The sequence below is a fragment of the Pyxicephalus adspersus genome, chromosome 1 (assembly GCF_032062135.1).
Source record: "Pyxicephalus adspersus chromosome 1, UCB_Pads_2.0, whole genome shotgun sequence".
Taxonomy (NCBI): Eukaryota; Metazoa; Chordata; class Amphibia; order Anura; family Pyxicephalidae; genus Pyxicephalus; species Pyxicephalus adspersus.
In genome coordinates this window covers 116268076-116288568 of record NC_092858.1, presented here as the reverse complement: position 1 = coordinate 116288568, position 20493 = coordinate 116268076, and the positions used below count along the sequence as shown (strand labels likewise).

Here is a 20493-nt window from a genome sequence, read left to right as displayed (position 1 = left end):
TAATGGAACAATAGTGTGTGGACAAAATTTGCATGCGAAATTCTTCAACATAATGGCATCTTGCAAGAAAGTTGAGTATCAAACAATAAAGAGCTTAGAGGAAAACATGTATTTGTAGCATAAAACATAAATACAATCTACTTTACAAAAAAAAAAAAAAAACTCACACCTTATTGATCATATTCATAGAAATTGAACCTAGTTTGCATTTATTTTGCATTATGGAAAAAAAGGATAATTAATATTTCTGACTGATCACTTAATACTAAATTTAATATTTTGCAATGAGAAGGTGGATTCCTGCTAACAATTGTAAAAGCTTAGTCAACCAAGATAGGGGTGTACCAGTTAAAAAGGTATTACCTTTTATGTTGCAAAATAGAAACTGCAATATGCTTTGCTTTTTTGAACAGATTTGATAGCCTAAGTAAGCCTGTAATAAACACATAAAATGGAATGGACTAACATATAGACCGCAAATTATACAAACACTTAAAAGTATCCTCTTTATCGCTTAAAACGCATCAGTTTTTTGTTTTACAAAGATCAGAAATATTGTACCTGTGTTGCCATTGAAGGAACACAAAGCCCTCACCTGAGCTGGTCTCGAACGTCACATATGGGCTTGTGACTGAGTGGTGCTCCCGGGAATAAACCCGTACTCGGTAGGTCATCCCGGGGACCAGGTCAGACAGCTGAATTGAGGGGGGATGACCCTTAACTGGAACAGTTCTGTTCATGTTATTACCTGATAGGAAAGAGCTAAGGATGAATGTTGGCTGAGTTGAGAGCAGGAGATGGAGAGGAAAGCCAGAGCAAAGGTTTCATGCAATGAGCTGCAGACCCACATACACACAAATAATGGCTTTAAATTAAAACTGCACCTTCAAACACTCTGGCCATAACATTGCTTACAAAAATACCCAAATGTGTGAATCTAGTATGTAAACCTGATGGTGAAGATCAGGTATCCAGATCCATCTTTCCCTAGTCCATCAATAGTTGGACATCTTCACCAAATTCTACCAAGTTTCTACAGAGGTACAAACACAGGACCTTTTTTTAGTATAGTAGGGAATAATTAGAAATTGTCAATTTTTTTTTTACTATCTGTGTTCTATTTGTATAATGTTCCCTTTATCTGCTGTTTTGATAACAGGAGTTTTTCAGACAAAGAAATAAAGATGAATCGGTCTAAGGGTGCACAGACATTATTAAACCTTGTTCTAAACTTTTCCTACTCTATTCTAGACATATGTATTTCTACGTTAATTTTAACTAATTTAATTTTCAGAGAAAGGAAGTCTCTGTGACAATTATTTTTATCAGTGCTGACAATAATGTATATATTTATATAAATATAAATATATATATATGTATATATATATATATATATATATATATATATATAATATAGCTATATAAGACATTTTTTTAGACCATGGCATCTGAGAAGGAAGCAGTGAATTTTTAATCTGGTATTGGAAGGATGGAATAGAGTAGCAGGCAACATCGATTTATTATGGTATGAGTAATGCCATTTACCGGTATGATATAAAGAAAGTGATTTTAGGTAAACAAAAATTTTCATATTAAAATCAAGTCTATAATATAAACGGGAAATTTTTTTTTTTTTAATTTAGAAAAAAGTGTGCACAATATTCGTACTAATAAACCTGACAATCTAACAATTGTTTTTATTAGGTTATATGTATAGTTTTTCAAAACATGCTCATATGAGCAACTGATGTCATGTAATCTGTCAAAGAGAAGGAAAACCCCATTATAAGCATCATTGTAGCAAAGACTTTATAGTAAGCCTTTGGAAACACAGGAATGATTGTGAACAATGCATATCACTGGTTAATCAATGCTCATAACAAGGCACTTCCATCTTAAGTCTTATCACCACTAGTGCAGCCATGTGGCTTTGTCTTTTAGTAGTGGACTATACGGAAGCTGTTCTCATGAAGCATGACAAATAAACATGGCAAATAAACACACACGCAAAGCAAGTTCAGTGCAATGCATATCAGCTCTTCAGTATATGAGGTGGCAAGACCTTTCTAATATAAGATAACATAATGAATGGGCAAAATGCCATGCCAAACAAAAGTTTACCTGGACACCTTATTTATGCAAAGTCCCAAGCTCATAGTCATATATAGGAACTTCCACCCCAGAGAAAGATGAAAATATCCTATTGTGCTTTTGGATTAGAAAGTTCAGAGTATACCTATTAAGACTATTATGTTTTGTAAATTAGAGCTATTGCACTTTTGGGAGCATGTGTAATGGTCTTATATTATAAAATGTCAAATATGATCTGGGTTTATGTTCAACAACAGATGGTGAAAGTTCCTATAGACTTGTATGCAAAGACGTAGCACTTAACCTTATCTTAAAGCTGATTAAATACAAAAAAGACACTCCAGGAGTGGGAAACTTGGAGAAACCTGTCCAAACCAGGAAGATGCTCAATCTTGTATATCACTGTATTTAGGAAGATAAACTTGTGTAAAGTGCCTAAGTTTCATGTTGATAAAATGTTTAAATAATCCCAAAACCCATTTTTTTGTAATTCTTATAGAGGGTATAAGAGGAAAATGTTAGTTACATGTATGTACTGATTATTTGGTCTCATTAATAATCTAGATTTAAAAAGAAAGTATATGGGAGGTTTTCTTTATTTGTATTTCTATTCTTCTAGTTCCATGTTAACCTGATTTTCCAATGCAGTACATAAAATTCAAGGTGGATCAGGAAACTGCTATTCCCAATCAACCATTATTCTCAGTTACGTTTTCCCTGTTTAGAGGCAAATTGGATGTGATCTGAGTGTCTGAGAAGCACACCTAACAAAGCTTTTTTGGCTTTTCCAAGTTAAATTGAAGGACAAACAACAGGTGTTTTAAAGCAAATCTGTCTCCTCCCTAATGCACATAAGGGGTTTTGCCAGACCCTTTTTAAAAGCAATAACGTTTATTAAAAAACCAAATTAAAAGTATGAAACTATAATAGAATAAAACAAAATAACAAAAGAAGCATCCCTCCGCATACACATATGTAGGGAGTGTGCATGTATGAGAATGGTAGCTTTTGGCTTTTTGCTGGGAGCAAAAAGTAATAAGGAATGATACAACCCAGTCATCTTTTACATTTTACCAAAAAAATTTTTTTTTTTTCATGACTTTACTTAAAAGGTTTGAACAGTTGCACAAATCTAGCCCAAACCAACATTTTTTTAATATATTTTCTCTGCTTTAAAAATATGTACTGTGCAAGGGGTTTCAAGTAATTTTAAGTCCTTAAAATGCATGGTTTAACATGTGTGTGAAAGATATGTGAAAAAAATGATCTGGTAGGGAAGTGGTTATTAACTACCCCAAACAACTAGTGTGTGTTGTGGCTATAATACAAAAAAACAGCTGGCAAATAATTAGTATTCAGAGCCAGCTCCTGAAGTGCCTTTTTGTAATATGCTCAATCATGGTGCATAAGTCAGTGACTGTATGTGGTAGCTAAAAAAAATCAATTATGGCTACACACAATACACATGCTGAAGTGATGCTTACTATCAATATACTCAACCATAAACTCAGAGCCAGGCCCTAAGTTATGCATCCAGGTGATGTTTGCCCAGTGGCTGTTGGGCAAAGCTGTGATGTTCCAAATAGGTTGTCCAGGTGTTGCTAGGAAAGTGATTTAAAACAGGTTAAGACCAACAGCAGCTTATTTAGGGAAATATTCTTGCAATCTGGATGTCTATTTTTTCAACGTATAACAATTATATCTTTTCTATTCATGTTGTTAAAAAACAATTACCCTCTGCAATGCCCTATTTATACCACAGTACAGTGTTAATGTGAATATTATATAAAAGTCTGTGTAACTTTAACACTAATTGCACATTACTCTTATTTTTACTATGCACTAAGCACTTCAGAATACTGACAATGTTATAGCGTGTCAGAATGCACTATGCAAATATATGACTCCTTTTTTTAATTTTTAGGACACATTAATGCAACACATTGATGCAAACTTAATTTGTGTGTCATAAAACTGTTTGATTTGTTTTGCCCTGGAAATGCATAGTGCAAGATAGCCCAAGACTGCCCAATGATACTGTTGTGAAAGGGCCTGATTTACATTTCAGGGGCCTATAGGTAAGAAAAACCTAGCTCCAAACTTGGCACCGAAACACAAGGTACACCTCCAATTCGTGACCTTTTTTACTGACAAAAATCAGTAATGTATAAACTGCAAAAAGGAAAGGTTATTAGAAGCATAGGGATACCATCTCTAAGGAAAAGTAAAATAATCCCATATAGGGAGTATTAAAGTTGATTTTTTTTTTTTTTTACATTTTGTGGCTTACTTTATTTAAACTACAGTAATTATAAAATACAATTAAATATTGCTTGACTGTGTTCCTTCTGTTCAGCATTTTTCAAGGCTTCTCCTTGCCCCACTACAATCTGCTTCTACTGACTTTTTTTCCCATCGGTTGCTTTTGATTTGCTTTCACTGTTTGTTATTCCCCTCTTCTGTCTTTGACCCAATCCCAGGTGCTGAATTCCTATCCTCACTCTTTTCTGGTAATCCATCACCCAGGTGAAGCACCAATGAGAGAATAAAGCATGTTAACCCCGCAAAGCAGATTGCTACCCAGTACTAAGACTACCCAGTCATCTTATTATTTGCAAGTACATTTTCCTTCAGATACTTTGCAATATCAGTTTTCACTTAGACTTACCTTTTTTACTTAGCTAAATGAAAATTCACTGCAAGAGTTAACACATTCTACCTCTATCACAAATCAACTAACTGTCTGATACACGCACAAAATAAAATTTTGTAATCTGCTCGCCATCTACTTACAAAAAAACAGACAAATATAACTTTGATCTAGTTTAGAATTTGATAACCCTATCTACATGACCAATAAAAAGGAAAGAATGCATAGCTATGTGTGGCAGTACCTATTTCATGGATGCTAGCCACTGTTGTTTGCCTGATTTCAATAGAAGTAATGATGGTGGTTGTAGAGAGTGTGGTTGTGCTAGTCGTAGTAGTAACAGTAGTGGTAGTACCAGGAGTGGTCAGGGGAACAGTTGGTATTTCTGTTGGTACCTCTGTGGGAGATACAGGAGACGTAGGGGCAACTAGGAATGAGACAAGAAAGTAGAAGAGAAAGATGCAAGCCTTATACAAGAGGTATAAAGCAAACATTATGATATTAGGTCCAAATATCAATTTATAAATGTAAATTTCGATTTTACACTCATGCACTATATCTTTTACAGATTGTAAAAATATTTGGTGCAATGCGTTCGCTTCACTCGAAACAAGGCTAGTACAAATACAAGTACATGCAGTGGGACATCATATCATTCCCATTATGAAAGCAGAACAAAGTAATACTCTTCATTTTGTAGCACTCTTGTAATGTTCAATAAAGGGATCTAGTTACAATTTGTTCACATTTTCAGTGATCCTGCAAAAAACTATAAGGGGTAGGTTGAGAAAATATTCTGGAGTCTGGAACTTATCATTAATTGGCAACCTTACTACAAAACCGTTTCCCCCTTCCTTCCTTCTACTTCTAGCCTTTTCTTTTACTATGAAAGAGACCCTAAAAATGTTACCAGTGTGCCATTAGCATAGCTGCTGGGAAGTTTAGCAACATAAAGCCCACCTTTTTTCCTTAAAAATGAAGCTATCTTTTAAATTCTGGAGTAAACCAGAGTTCAAAGTCACAAAGAGTATTACTCTTGTTTGTAGATAAAACTAAAAAAATACCAGATTCTCTAGCAACTAAAACTTGAAACATTTGAAATTGCAAAGTTTTCTTTCCCAACATAATGGTTAGGAAGAAAAAGCATACAGAAACAGTACGTCATGCAAATAAAACAAAACACAGATAAAACACAGGGCATTAGGCATCTAGCTGATCCAACGACTTTTACACATTAACCTACAAAACAGTTGTATTTCATATTACATCTTTGCACAGATTCATTGAACTACACACAATTTTTTAGTTAACTATACAAACTGACCATACCATCCCTGGTATCTTTGGTCTGGTCAATTTAAATGAAGGTTTCAGTTTCAAACAGACCCCTATCAAGGAATGTGGCTTGGACATGGATTGGAAAGGAAAGGCAGTAAGCGTGCACTGCCCCATTCCTGTACCTAACCAAACCACATGCTTTTAATTTTACTAAAGGGAGTTATATACAAAAGAGATAAAGGTTTTTTAGGGGGGGGGATTTGTTAGGGGTGAGCAGATACTTGTCTCCTCCAGGAGGAATGAAAAAAATGATTTTAATAAATTCCCTTATAGCCATTCACACCCAGGGTTAAATGTAGGTACACATGAAACAGTACTTTACTAAAATAAAAAAAATAAACACATACTTCCGAAGTACCATGTTGTCCAGTGAAATTAATGCATATCAAACACACTTACCTGGTATGCACCCATGTTTACAAGCTGCACTCCTGAATCTTAATTACAAATTTAGCTGTGTGAAAATTGGCCAAAACAACAGCCATTTGGCCTGGAACAAATAAAGCTTGTCGGCAAAGAGCTGTATGATATAATATGATATAACTGTCGCTGACAGTATAACAGAAGTGGGCACAATGAATTATGTCCCCACCTTTTCCCCATAACCTGACCCTTGTGTTGTGGGATCTTCAGGTGGGGGGCTTATTTTAATTTGATCCAGGTTTGATGGATCACCAAGGTTTACTAATGAAAGTGTATCTTCGCCAGTCTTGGAGAGCTTTAATAAATCTGACTGTAAAACTTCACTTATTTACAAAAATTAAAAAAAATGATTGAAATACCAACTCAAACTAAGTAAATTAATTTCCTAGTATTGTAAGCCTATGTCATTGTGTTTTTTCTGTAACTTTTACCAAGCAATCTAAATTGTCTTATGTAATCTTTTTTCTAAAACTATATTCATTTAAATTCTGCTAAACTACCATGTTTGAGTGAGTGGTTTGGTTATCACCATCACTTGCAGAACACAAAACATTATAAAGTTATAATTACCTATGCAGGAAATGAGTTATGCAAAGACATTTACAGAAGGTGGGCATTACAAAAGTGTAAAGCTCGCTGCAACAGCTGATACTTTAGCACATATCACAAAGTACACTACACTACTGAAACTTCTGAAACAACCATTTATGCCAAATATCAACTATTTCCCACATACATAGTCACTTTGTAATTATAGTATAAAAGATGAACAATACCAAATGTGTGACTTAATAAATATATCTAGTTGTCGCAACTAAAAGAAACAGTAGTAAAGTAAAGCTTGCAGATGACAAAGGTAAGGATGTTGTGGAGCCTTTATCAATGCTGTTGCATAGCCAGGCAATACTAATTCAAAACAGTTCGACAATTTGAGAGTAAATATTTCTGATTTCTGATAATTAGGCATCTTTATTTATGAATCATCCCTTGGTTGTTCTGAAGTGGCAACAGAATAAAACTTAACCATATCCACTTTCAAATTGTGCATCTGTTAAACCTATATGAAACTGAACAAAGAATGCAGTGTTCTATGTTCTGATGTTAACTAAAATATGTTGCTAGACAATATATCAGTTATAGAGGAGAGTAAATTTATTGTGCAACTTTTTAAACCTACAAACTGAAACTTTTTCCAGAAATGGCTACCATTATAAAGCATAGATAAATGGTATTCCCAATGTAGAGGACAAACTATTCTACTCATTAGCGTGTTTAAAGCAGTTAAATAAGATAAAGAATTATCAAATTGAGAAACATTCTAAAAAAATAGGAAATATAGAAGAAAATGCAAGTAATTCAATTAAAAGGGAAGAATAGGAGATTGGTAAAAGACATGAATAAAAATGTTAATCAATATCAATATCTTTCTTATCATTGATTATACCAGGGATCGTGAAAAAAAAAATGTTGTTAGAATAGCCTCTAAAGTCATTATAACAACAATGAGTCTCTAGCGCACCCAATGTTAGAGACAAGCTGATTTATTGTTTGTTAAGGATTCAAATGAACTTTGGCTTGTAAATGATTTGTATGTTGGTTCTGTAACTGAAGTTCTCCATGTTGTAGTTTACTTGTATAGTTTAATTTCTTCTTTCTGGGATGAAAAAACTTCAACTGATTCCACTGAGCATTTAATACTTTTAGGGGTCTGTTTATACATTTTTTTTAATAATACTCATCTAACTTTTTCCACAAACTTACACATTTTCAGGTTAGAATCAATTAGAAAATGTGTGAATTAGCTTTCACCTATGTTTTATTTTCTAATCCATTAAAATGTTAAAAAGGTAAATCTTGGGCAAAATATATTATATAAATAGACCCCTAAGTTACAAAAATACAATATTTATACATAGATGCGAAGCATAAAAGCAATTTTTGGCATGGAAATAGCTGAAGTTTATCTCATGATAAAAGGGTTTCAGTTTACCTACTGTTTTTAGAAGATTTTGGTTTGTATTAGCTTTTAACCAGATACTAACTGATAATGTAATTAGTATAATATAACTGTAATTAGTATATTATAACTGTCAATATTTGCCTACAGTCTAAAAAAATAGAAGACACTAGGGAATCTTCCTTTCTAAGTATTGTTACAACATAAAAACGTTGGAGCAATTTTTGTTGAAAATAGTTACATAGCTTCAATGATGTTTTGGTACAATTGTTTCAGCGTACATGTATAGGGACAGATAATCTTCAACCGCCAGTTAATAAAATAGCATACCATTTTGTCATTGTTGACTAATGTTAAAAAAAAAAAAAAAATTGCATATTCAATGTTATCTTATTACGACTTAGAACCAAGTGTTCAAATTTCTACAAAGTACAGTCACTTTGCGGTATACTCTGAATGCCAACCACACCAGAAATAATTTCCTGAACTGAAGAAAGATAGTCATGCAAACATTTCAACTGTAAACATGCATGATACCCCCATGCATGTTACCTTGCTATCACTACTTTACCTGAAGTGGGGGGAACTGCAGACCTCAAAGAAAGCCAAGAGTAAGCAAGAGCAAAGGAACAGAAAGAAGGAAATAGAATGGAACACATGAACACACATACTAAAGGATCTCATATATCAAAGACGATGAGAAACCAGTTTAGTGGGGTATTTATGCATCTGAAATCACCCCAGCTTTATATATTCATGGCTGCATGCATGCTAGAAATTAAATGACATCACCAAAGCCGATGTTAACTATCTGCATACACAGACATTTACTTAAAGCCAAACATTTTCAATCGATTATGTCAGATTATTTTACAAAACATCAACTATTCATTTACACTCCAAAATATTGTATGGTCAAACTATTGCAATATCAATATTTTCTACAAAAAAAACTATTGGTCAACTCGCCCAAGATCTATCTTTTACCTTCATCTTGTCTGAGAGGTGTATCAACAGTGACAACTTCTCCAGCTCCAACCTGGGTCCTGGCACTCAGTGTGATTCGATAGCGTGAGATAGGATCTGTTCTTGTCAAGGTGTATTTTGTCTGATTTGGTGACAGCACCTCACTCACTGTTCTTGCAAATCTGGTTCCATTAACTTAAAAGGAACAAATATTATCAGGTTTATTAAATACAATAATAAACAATTATGCTTGACATTATACTATTTTCTTAATCATTTATATTATCCATTCTCCATTAAATCTGATGTTCTCAATTAAAGTTGAACTATAGTTCCACATTCAAAATTGTGAACAGGCAGGATTTTTATAGCAGAATTGACAGATGATGTACCTGCTGCAATAAAAACCTGCTTACCTGTCTGTTCACAATCTTCTTTTTCAAGATCACTGAACTATGCATACATGATGCCGGGATATGCTAGCAGTTACATCCTCCCAGCTTAGCCAATCAAAATAGCTGAAGATTGGAAAAAATGTAAATAAAAGTCGAAATAACAAAAAATGTTTTTTTGTAGAAGGGGCACCCCTTGTCTCTTCTTCAATAAAGAACCTTCATTTTTGCAATTTTTTGCATTAGTTTAACTTTAAAGTAGCTTTCTTTTACAATGCTTTTTTTTTTTTTAATACACAATGAACCTGATTTAAATAAAGCTCTCCAAAGCTAAAGAAGATTCACTTTCATCAGTGAACCTGGGTGATTCAGCAAACCTGTATTTGTTAGCAAATGTTTTCAATCATGGACCAGACCCATTCCAGGTTTGCTGGATCACCCAGATTCACTGATGAAAGTGTACCTTCTCCAGTCAGGAGGAGCTTTAATAAATCAGACCCAAAAAGTACAGACATTTCAAAAAGTTGTCTATCCCAGATCTTACAAACTTGTGATAATTGCGCCTATTGATAGTATAAGTTGGAGGAGACCTTGAAAGGTCACTCTTGCTACCCCCTTCTTTTTTATTTTTTTTACTTTTTTTGTTCATTTTTAATTTTCCTGTCTGCCTGTTATGGAATCCTCAAATACAGTACAATGAAATGCACATTGTAAAGCACAGTACTCTGCCTTATAAACTTGGTAGTTTTTTCCTTTTTGCTTTTTTTGTACTGCAGACATATCACTGCTTTTTAAATAGACCCCTAGGTCTCCAAATGAGAAACCTCTACCACTGAAAGCATGCTTGCTTTTTTATCACCAATATAGTAAATTAATCCTGTTCTGATACAAAGCTGAAATACTTGACCTTCTTAATATTATGACTACTTTCCCTGAATTTGTACTAATTTGAATACTTCCACGTTATTGACTTAAAAAGTTAAAAAGTCAATGGAATAGTATTCAATAAGCATTTATCTTGTTGCACAGTGCCTGATTCCAGGATTTTTACTCACATGCTTGGAAGCGCAAACTATATCCAGTTAGATTTCCATTGGGATGTTCTGGAGGACTCCATTCCAAAATAATAATTTCACGATTTGGCTCACTAAATCTAAAATTCTTAGGCTGGCTTGGAACTGCAAAAAATGTAAACTTTGTTAGATTGAATGAAGAAAGTTGTGGAAGAGTCCAATAAATATCAAGTAAATATGTTTTGGAATGCAGTACTCTGTTTAAATTAGAACCATAATTAATTTTTGAAACATGTCTCTTAAAATAAGAGTTATTCTTATTTTGAATGTTTGGCAGATTATATTATAAAAAAAACACATTTTTCTTGGTGTAATACTAACAGTTAAAACAAACATTCTACATAGTATATAGAAAAAAACGTACCGCCCTCAGGTGTCGTAAACTCCTTAATATCACTCTTCGGGCTATCCCCTCGCCCATTTACTGCTACCATATATAATTTATAGTTGCTGTAAGGTATCAGGAATGACACAATCCCTCGCACACGATCTCCAATAAAACTCTGATGCAGCTTCTTTCGAGAGACCCAGTGTCCTCTCAGCAAGCTACTCTCCCTCCAGTAATAGGCCTTCAAGTCAAGATACACAACTCAAAAATTTAACAGCTATCATTTTATTATTAGTGGGAAGTTTATTGAAGTTTCAGGGTGTTAGGACAGTCAGGGAGGGGTTCAATAGTCAGCACCATTCTGAATTTTTAAGTCACATCCTTGAACTGCATATTGGTTAAACATAGCTCAGATAGTATAAGAGCAAAGCAATTCTGTTTTCTTGATTATTTATCAGTTCAACATTGGTTAGTTAGTCACTGGGTCATGCTGGTGGACAAAGTTTGAAAATTAATAAAGCATGTTTCCCCCAACCTTATTATTTAAATATCAGTGGAGTGTTATAAGTAGTAGCTGGAGGTTCTGCTCACTCTGTATTCCACGAGGCTTCCTTGGATAGAAGCAGGGGTCACACGACTCCACTGAAGGGAGATGGCAGTGCTGTTCATGACCCTTAATTTAATGTCAGTGGGTGCAGCTTTAGGATCTGAGGGCAAAGAAAAGCTTTAAAGATACCTAATTATGAAATATCTAGCCTTACAGAGAATTTTCCTTTTATCCCTCAGACTTTCCTAGAGTCTATTCATGCATTATTTTACCCAACAAAACAGTGGCACAATAGTGATTTACTAAACAAAAGAAGTCATACTATTTCGCCTTCTTTGCTTAAAAAGGGGCATAATATGCAAATTGCCAGAATTCCACACCAACCACCAGTCAATGCCAAAATAAGCTTTTTTCAGACCATGAAAGCATATTTTCTTTTATCACTGAATCTATCTATGGATATTTTCTTAAGAAAGAGCATTTTCACACAGTAAAAAATATTCAAATTATTGTATATCTAGCATGCAAAAGAATTTGACAGCGATATTTTTTTTTTCTAATTTTGTTATAATCTTCTCAAAGTCTAAAGCTACGTACAAACGTCAATTTTTTCTCGCCCGATAATCGTCTTAGGGAGGATATCGGGTGAGAATCTGGCGTGTGTACAGCCTGCGTCGTTCATCGTCTGTGGATCCATCCTGCTTGATCCATGGATGATGAACGACGAGCGATCCTAATGCAAGGGAAGGGGGAGAGCGCGCAGCGGGGTGCCGCTTCGTCAATTCTTCCCTTCCCCTCTGCATAGAGCAGAAGGGTGCTATATGTACAGCACTCGTTCATGTCTCGTGTGGATCTTATCGTTGGATAGGATCATGAAAGATCCTTTCCAACGACAAGAATTGCATGTGTGTACGCTGCTTAACATTCCACTTTTAGATTAGAACAGTCTTTTGTGGAATAGGCACACTTTAACACATCTTCAGATGTGCATGCTCCTCCCTGTTTATTCCTCAGTTATACTGATATTAGACAAAAGTGTTTGACAAATTTACCAAATGGAGCCACTATTTTTCTAGAAGGCAATATACCATAAGTAATATAATCATTACATGATGAATCTCAGTAACTTTAAAGTTATAAATGAACTACAACCACACATTCATTTATCACAGGTATTTTTAGGAGTATTCTTTTGTCAGATTCTGCAAACATTTACATAAAATTTATCAAGTGTCAATTTCCTTTATTATAGCCCTTGATTACCCTTGAACTTCTGTCTGTTTGTTTAAAGTCTGTCTTTATAGAAATGTTAATACTGATTCCATTACTGCATATATTTGCTTCTGCAAAAATTAATTTATTTCACCAAAAAGTATTCAACATTTATGTACCCTTAAATTCAACCGAATCAATATGTCCAAACCCTAAAGTAGATATAACTTTCTAAAATCTCTAGAAATTTCAATGTTGTAATAAAATTAGAAAAGTATTACTTGGTGATTTTGCCTTGAAGGCCCTGGTTGAAGAGATGACAGCTGTCTCCCAGCTATGGTCCTGTATTGTCAGCCTTTAACACACACCATTGGTGAAGTTTACAACTAAGCTTACCTACACCATTGTGAAGGCATGGTCCAGCATTGTCACTATCCAGAATCAACACTAACCCTATACCTCAGACAAAATGGGTGACCAGGGGATTAATACTACATTATAACAGCAAAAATACTAACACTTTGATATTAGCACTGAACGTCTTTAAAGCTGTTTCAGTACTGGATCTGATGCCTTGAATACAACTGTAGTTAACAGTCATGATATCACTGGCACAAAAGTTACTACATTTAGAGAAACCTTTCGAACAAAACTAATCTTAAAGGAGCAACGCACTCATTTGACAATAATATATGATACTAAAAACAACATCCAAGTTGCAGAGTGTCAAGAGTTCCACATTATTTAGCTTCTGCCAGTGGTTGAGTTAATAATGACAGAACTCTTTTTGCTAACAGAACTAAGAACTTTAGTCCTGCGTTATCTTTCTTGACTGTTTTAAATGGTGCTGCTGTAAAAAAAGTGTAAAACTCCTAAGTGAAAATGTGTAAAAAAAAAACTGGACAGTACTACCTAACCAAACATACACAAAAAACATGTAGAATTAAATAAAATAAATACAATTCAATATATAAAAAACACCCACTTTATAATTTGTCCAAACTTTATAAAACAAACACAAAATGTCTCAGTGCTCCAGAATACAGAATCTCTCAGTGTTCATGAAATAAATAAAAGTTCACCTTTTTTTTTAAAAAAAAAGGTAAGGAAGTTAAAACTATTTACCACAGTTGTGTGTGTGTTTTAATTTATTAGTTGAACAAGGCGAGATTTGTAAGAAGGTCATATGGATATAATTTGTAGATCTACAGCGCTGATAGACTGCTATACCTGAGGTCTGATGAATGCTTAACACAGCATAGGGGATTAACGTCTCTTTGAAGGATGGTAAAATGCATGGTATGGAGATTTAAATGTGAAACAGAAAGGTAATTTAAAGATGAACACTGACACATTGGGTAAATTTACTAAAAAAAAAAATACAGGTTGTTGACTTAGCAAAGCGAAATATACCCTTGCAAGGGATATTACCTTGAAATTGGTAAAATAAAATGTAGCTGTGCTTACTTCAACCCTCCATGTCATGTGAAAGAAAAAATCATTTTTTTTAAATGACCTTGCAAGTGATTGGATATTTTTTGCAAAGCAAATTCTTTCCACATTTGATAAGCTATGGGATATGTCCCTTGCAAGATGATAATTCACCTTAAGAAGTGAATACTCTAAATTCCTTTGGTAAATCAGCCCATTGCGTATTCTGGGGCACTGGATCACTTTTAAATAATGACCACTGTTTAATTACAAAACCTGACAATTGATAGACTGAGAAGCTGATCATACTACATTACAGAAGCATGAAGTGAACAGTATGTCAAATTATTCAAAAAATATCTTTTTATGTTCCCCTGTCTTCTAGTACTTACAGTCCTCCCCCGAGTATCCAATGACAGTGTTTGGCTCTGGTGCTCTGCCATACTCGTTTTCTGCCTGAACTCTTATCTCATAAGGTGTGTACACCGGGGTGTTCCAAACAACATGCTTGTTAGACCAAACAGTTACATTATTCCAGGCTTCTCCTGAGTGACGTTGTCGCCATTTCACATTGTAACGCAGGTTTGGCCCATATGCCTGTGTAGAGTTTAGCGGCTGTTGGTCAAAAAGAAAAATAGGACATAAATATATAGTTTTTCTTTTGATTTTGTTTTACACGTTAGGTTAAATTGAAATCTTACTCACCCTATCACTCCCAAAATGATCTACGTTTTCCTTTGAGTTCCATGATTGCAAACTGTCTGCCTGCTGCATAAATAGTGGGCACCTCTGCCAAACCAAAGCTGCTCTGCTGCCACAGTGCTCCTTCCTTTACACAGCCACAATGCTCCCCAAATGTTGGCTTTGAAGTTCATACAGATTTTTAGGTACTGTAACAGACTGAGACCAAGCTCCCAAAAGTGGACTCTATACACAGTAGTGACATGATTGATCTCTTGGGGGTTTCTATATACAGTATATTGACCAGATTATGGAAAACACAAGCGAAGCTGCTTGTCCTTACAAATGTGGGCATTAGTCTGAACTTTCTCCTCTTGCTTGACCAGGTGCTAATAAAATGTCTACCTGTTTCAATTGCAGAAGTAGTAGCTCTCTGCTCAACTTTGGGGGACAGGTTTGAAAACCTTGTCCAAACACCATTTTCCCTAAATTTAAACCAACACTTTACACTTATTCAGTCTTTTAATTTTCTAAAACATATATTCCAAAGTAAATCAAGATTAATAATTTAGGAAATATGTGCCTCCAGTTCACATAAAATTATAGCCACCCAAATCCTAGTGAACTTGCAGATTTGCACACTAGACATTAAAGGTTTGTACACAAGAAATAAAAATACTTTTGGTCTTCAAAATTAAGTACTGTATATGGTTTGACAGTACTTACTGTCCATGTTATCTCCATGTTTTCTTTCCGAGTGCCTGCTCCACGGACATCGATTGGGTTAACTTCTGGGGCTAAAGAAGGAAATATAAAAGAAAATTTGAAGTACAGCAGGAACATTGACATTATTGTTAAACACTAATTAATAATTATTTTTGCTTCATTACCTTCCCACAGGGAATTTAAATATATATATTTTTTAAATCATAACACATGCAAAATAAACCTAACATTTTTATAATATGGGCATCAGCTAAACCCACAAAATGACAATTAGCATAATATTTTATAAATTAAATGCAAAAGCTAGACAGTAAATTAGGAAGAGTGGATCTGTTTAACATAAAAGTTCCACAAATTAGTATGTTTTGCAAGTGATCATTTAAAAGCAAGTGACACATTATAATCAACTCAAAATGACAAATCATTTAAATTTCAATATACTTAGTTACTCACGTGCCCCATTGGTCTGATATCTTTCAGATGTTGGGCTGGGCATACTGCTACCAAGATCATTTATTGCCAGCACTCGAAACTGGTAGTTGACATATGGTGAGAGACGAAGCAAGGCAGAGTTCACATTACCAGAAACAGAGGCAAGGTTATGCCATGTGCCTGGCTGATATCGATCCTCTTCAAACTGTACAATAAAACCTGATAAATTGAAAATATTTTGTGTGATAATTAAGGGTATATCCAACCATTACAGGCAGCATAAGTCTGAATTATGAAAGTGGTTTTAAAACCAACATGTCCGAAATACCCAAACACAGAATAATACTAAGCACATTCAACAATTTAAAGAACAAAATGTTTAGTACTGAAGTCAATATCAAATTTTTATCAATTCAATTTGGGACTGAGACTGTAAAAAGCTAGGTTGTTTTTAGGGAAAATATCACCTGCTGGAACCCCACAGACTAAACTGGTGACTAGTCCCTAAACAGTTGCTTGATATTTTAGGCATAGTGTCCATGTAATAGTTTTTCATTAATGAGCTTACTTTACTAAGCTGGAATCTACTTGGTTGCTATAAGATGTTTTTTTTTTGTGTACCATCATTATTCTGACTTATTCAAAAAGCTCATATTTCCAAACCACATACAAATTTGAAATCTCGAGTATTCACCTGTGATGGGACTGTTATTATCGTCACCTGGGGTCCAAGTAAGACGGACACTTCTTTCAGCAAGATCTGTCAGCTCCAAATCCATGGGTGGGTCTGGTTTGTCTATACAGGAGAAATAATCCATTACCATAAGTACTAGCAGCTGGGTTTTAAAACATGATGCTACTGGCAAATGTGCAAGATACTCTCCTTTACTAAGTATGAAACAGGCTAACCATGTTTGACATTAGCCAGGTCATCATACAATAAGCCTCTTCTTAGTCCTATATAAGGGATAAACAATAGGAACTTTGGGAGACACGCCTCTTTCCAGCTAGGTGAAATATTGGCATGGAGTTGTAGCCAGGAAGCTCAAGATAACTCTGTCTTGCTAGATTTCAGAGCCTAACTAAGACAATACACAAATCCTGTGTCCAACTTACCATCACACTCTTGAGGCTCTAAAAAAAAGCCACTACAGCCTGGACAGCCAGACTACATTCCAGACTAAAGCCGCATACACACTTGCAATTATAGTCGTTGGAAAGGATCTTTTACGATCCTTTCAAACGACTAAGCACTCCACGATGCATGAACGATGCTGTACATACAGCATCGTTCTGCTATACGCAGGGGGGAGGGGGAGAACAAAGGAGCGGCACCCCGCTGGGCGCTCTCCACCTTCCTTTGCATTAGGATCGTTCGTCGTTCATCGTTCGTGGATCCGCCAAGACGGTTGTTCGGACGATGAACGGCGCGCTGTATACACTTCAGATTCTCGTCTGATATCGGCCCTGAGCAGATTATTGGGTGAGAACCATTGGAAATGTGTACATAGCTTAAACCCAGTGTCACAAAATGTTGTAACAAACAGCTTTAGATAATAATGTATTTGCTAATCTACAAGTCAATGGTGGAGAAAACAGGAGACAAATAGTTCTAAATTTACATGGCTTCAGCTGACTGTACTATCTTGCAGAAAATCTGACTACGTTTAATGCATTATTCTATTATATTCAGTCACAATAATACAGTAACATTTTTAGTATCATGCTCAGTTTTTTCTTTTATAAAGTATTCTGATCCAATTACATTATTCAGGTGGAGATTCAATTTAACAGCACCACATCCCTTATTTACAGATTCAAAGACAATTGTTTTATTTTATGGGGATTTTTTAGGTGCCTTGCCAATATTAGATACATAAATAAAATAATGCTCAGCTAATTTGTTAATACATCTTAATAACAATTGTACATAAAGCTTTTATACATACATGTCAATGATATCAATATTTTTCATAAATGTATCATGTAAATTAATTTACAACAACATTCATGCACATTCAAATTTTTAGTCCTTGACGCAATTCACCTGTAGGCTTCTTCAGAAGGACATGATGTATCATCTGGATCAAGTTTCTTCTTTCAGACAATGAATTTATCTTCTCCTGAGACTTTGTATGGTATATATAATCTTCCAGACCATTTATTAAAAATTTCCTTGCTCTTAATTAAGGTCGTGAGTTCAGTGACCCCATTTTTGGTAAATTACCACCACCATTTTCAATGCCTCTCACCACAACGATCAGAAACCAGAACAAAAACAAACATTTAATTTCCTGGGAGTTCAGTGTGGCATGAAATTAAAGTGTTAACCACCTTAATCACACTGAATCACTCCACCAGGGTCACAATACCACCAGCACTGTCTTTTTTAAAGTATACTAATTATATACTATATAATTTCATATATGTCACAGGCAAAGACCCAAATTTCCTTTGGAGGTAACTGCTGTGTCTGCTCCACAAAAAAATACCTATTGTGAAGTAAAACTGTGGAAAGCGAACATGTCCTCTATGTTTCTCACCTACACTGGGCCTGATTTATTAATGCTCTCCAAGACTGAAGAAGATAGGCTTTAATGGGTGAACATGGCTTATCAAGCAAACCTAGAATAGATTTCCTAAAAAGTATTTGCTATTTATTGGCCAACATTTTCAATCCTGGACCTGATCGATTCCAGGTTTGCTGTATCACTCAGGTTCACCCATAAAAGTCGATCTTCTCCAGTCTTGAAGAAATTTAAACAAGTTAGGCAGTTATGAAGGGAAGTATTTGTTGTGGAAAAAGCAAACGTATCCTTTTGTTCAAATCTTAGTAAGCTCAGACTTGAAGGCTTTATGTGTTTTGGGTGGGATAAAGCCTAAAGCTCTCTAGGTGTTCATTTTGCCATTTTTGCCTATTGAGAGATAAATCTCAATAATTTTTAAGTTGTGCACAGGCCTACACACAATCCAGTATATGTTATAGATGTAAAGAAGTGATTAGACTAACATTTCCAGGAGTGTCAATAAAGATTAAAGCATTAGTTAGGAATGGTTACCTCTTTGTATTGTTGTAAGACGACTAGTGGGTGAGGAGGATGTTTCTGTGAAGCAACAAGGATATGTTAGCTTAGGTTAATGTTAAAGAAAATGTCAGAAGCAACACACATCTGCAAATAAAAATATTAGATAATATTATATTTCAAAGAAAATGGTTGATTTTTTAAACTACATATTTTTAATGGAATTTGGCAAAAACATAAATACATTTTTTAAAAATTTTCAAAACCTTAGGCAAAGCTACTTGTAATGTTTGGTTGTTATGTAAAGGTTAATATTTATGAATAGGAATTGGTAAGCAGTTAGAGCAGGGGTCTCAAACTCAAATACACAGAGGGACAAAATTAAAAACTTAGACAAAGTCGCGGGCAAACCTTGAAATTTAATGAAAAAATTGAGGACATTTTTCCTTCTCATTAGATATAAACCCTTTTCATATGGAAACAAAGATGCTTTGTTTCACATTCAATCTGGAACAAGCCTATAACAGAGAAAGAGGCATGAAAGATTTTTTTAAATTTTATTTAAGAAAAAATTCCTATGCCTCTTTCTCTATTTGTAGCATTCTGGTAACCTTTTTGCACAGGCTAACAATAATAACAATATTGTTGTATGAAAATCAAACCATTCAAGTCCATTCCTTGGAGTAAAGTACAGCTGAGGGGAGTGCTAGAAATGCCAGATGTGGCCAATTCGGAGGTAAATCTTATGAGTGGCCCACCAATGAAACTCCCTCTTCATTGAATAGCGCTGCTACTAAAATTTCCGACATTATTTGCTTTTATAAAACAGTCCAATGCAGGGCCACGCATAGGCAGAGTGCCTGCTGGTCTATAGACCCTAGTGATGCCGGGAATTGTAGTAGTGGCGCTATTTCAATGCAGCGGCGGGTCAGCTGTAGTTCATATTTAGGATTCTTTTGGGGGCCAAAAAAAAGGGCTTTGGGCACCGGATTTAGCCCCCGGGCAAGAGTTTGACACCCCTGAGTTAAAGGTTGCAATATTAGAAAGACTTCCAGTGTACAAACATACCCTAAACATCTCAATCTTTGTGATTAGTACATCACCGTTACACATGTATAATAATACTGTAAATACAGTATACGATCCTTACAACTGTGATTTTAAAATCTATTTCACCATTAAACTAATAAAAGTATATATTTTAATTACTGTTCTTTCTTTTT

At 34.8% G+C, this 20493-nt stretch overlaps 1 protein-coding gene across 21 annotated transcripts in view; it reads right to left on the bottom strand.

The window, feature by feature from the left end:
- NFASC (neurofascin) overlaps nt 1-20493 on the bottom strand; it is a 91454-nt gene that overhangs the window by 8033 nt on the left and 62928 nt on the right. For 7 of the 21 annotated variants that reach the window (XM_072424736.1, XM_072424743.1, XM_072424767.1 and 4 more), the window contains 13 exons: nt 19307-19351; nt 16942-17043; nt 16269-16466; nt 15816-15886; nt 14801-15023; nt 11810-11925; nt 11255-11459; nt 10873-10995; nt 9447-9620; nt 9031-9045; nt 4986-5168; nt 3576-3692; nt 596-748 (listed from right to left, as the gene is read on the bottom strand). In XM_072424736.1, coding sequence (XP_072280837.1) covers nt 596-748; nt 3576-3692; nt 4986-5168; nt 9031-9045; nt 9447-9620; nt 10873-10995; nt 11255-11459; nt 11810-11925; nt 14801-15023; nt 15816-15886; nt 16269-16466; nt 16942-17043; nt 19307-19351 — 1725 coding nt within the window. The remainder of the gene's footprint in view (nt 1-595; nt 749-3575; nt 3693-4985; nt 5169-9030; nt 9046-9446; nt 9621-10872; nt 10996-11254; nt 11460-11809; nt 11926-14800; nt 15024-15815; nt 15887-16268; nt 16467-16941; nt 17044-19306; nt 19352-20493) is intronic. The other 14 variants (XM_072424814.1, XM_072424819.1, XM_072424835.1 and 11 more) reach the window with 9 other exon arrangements.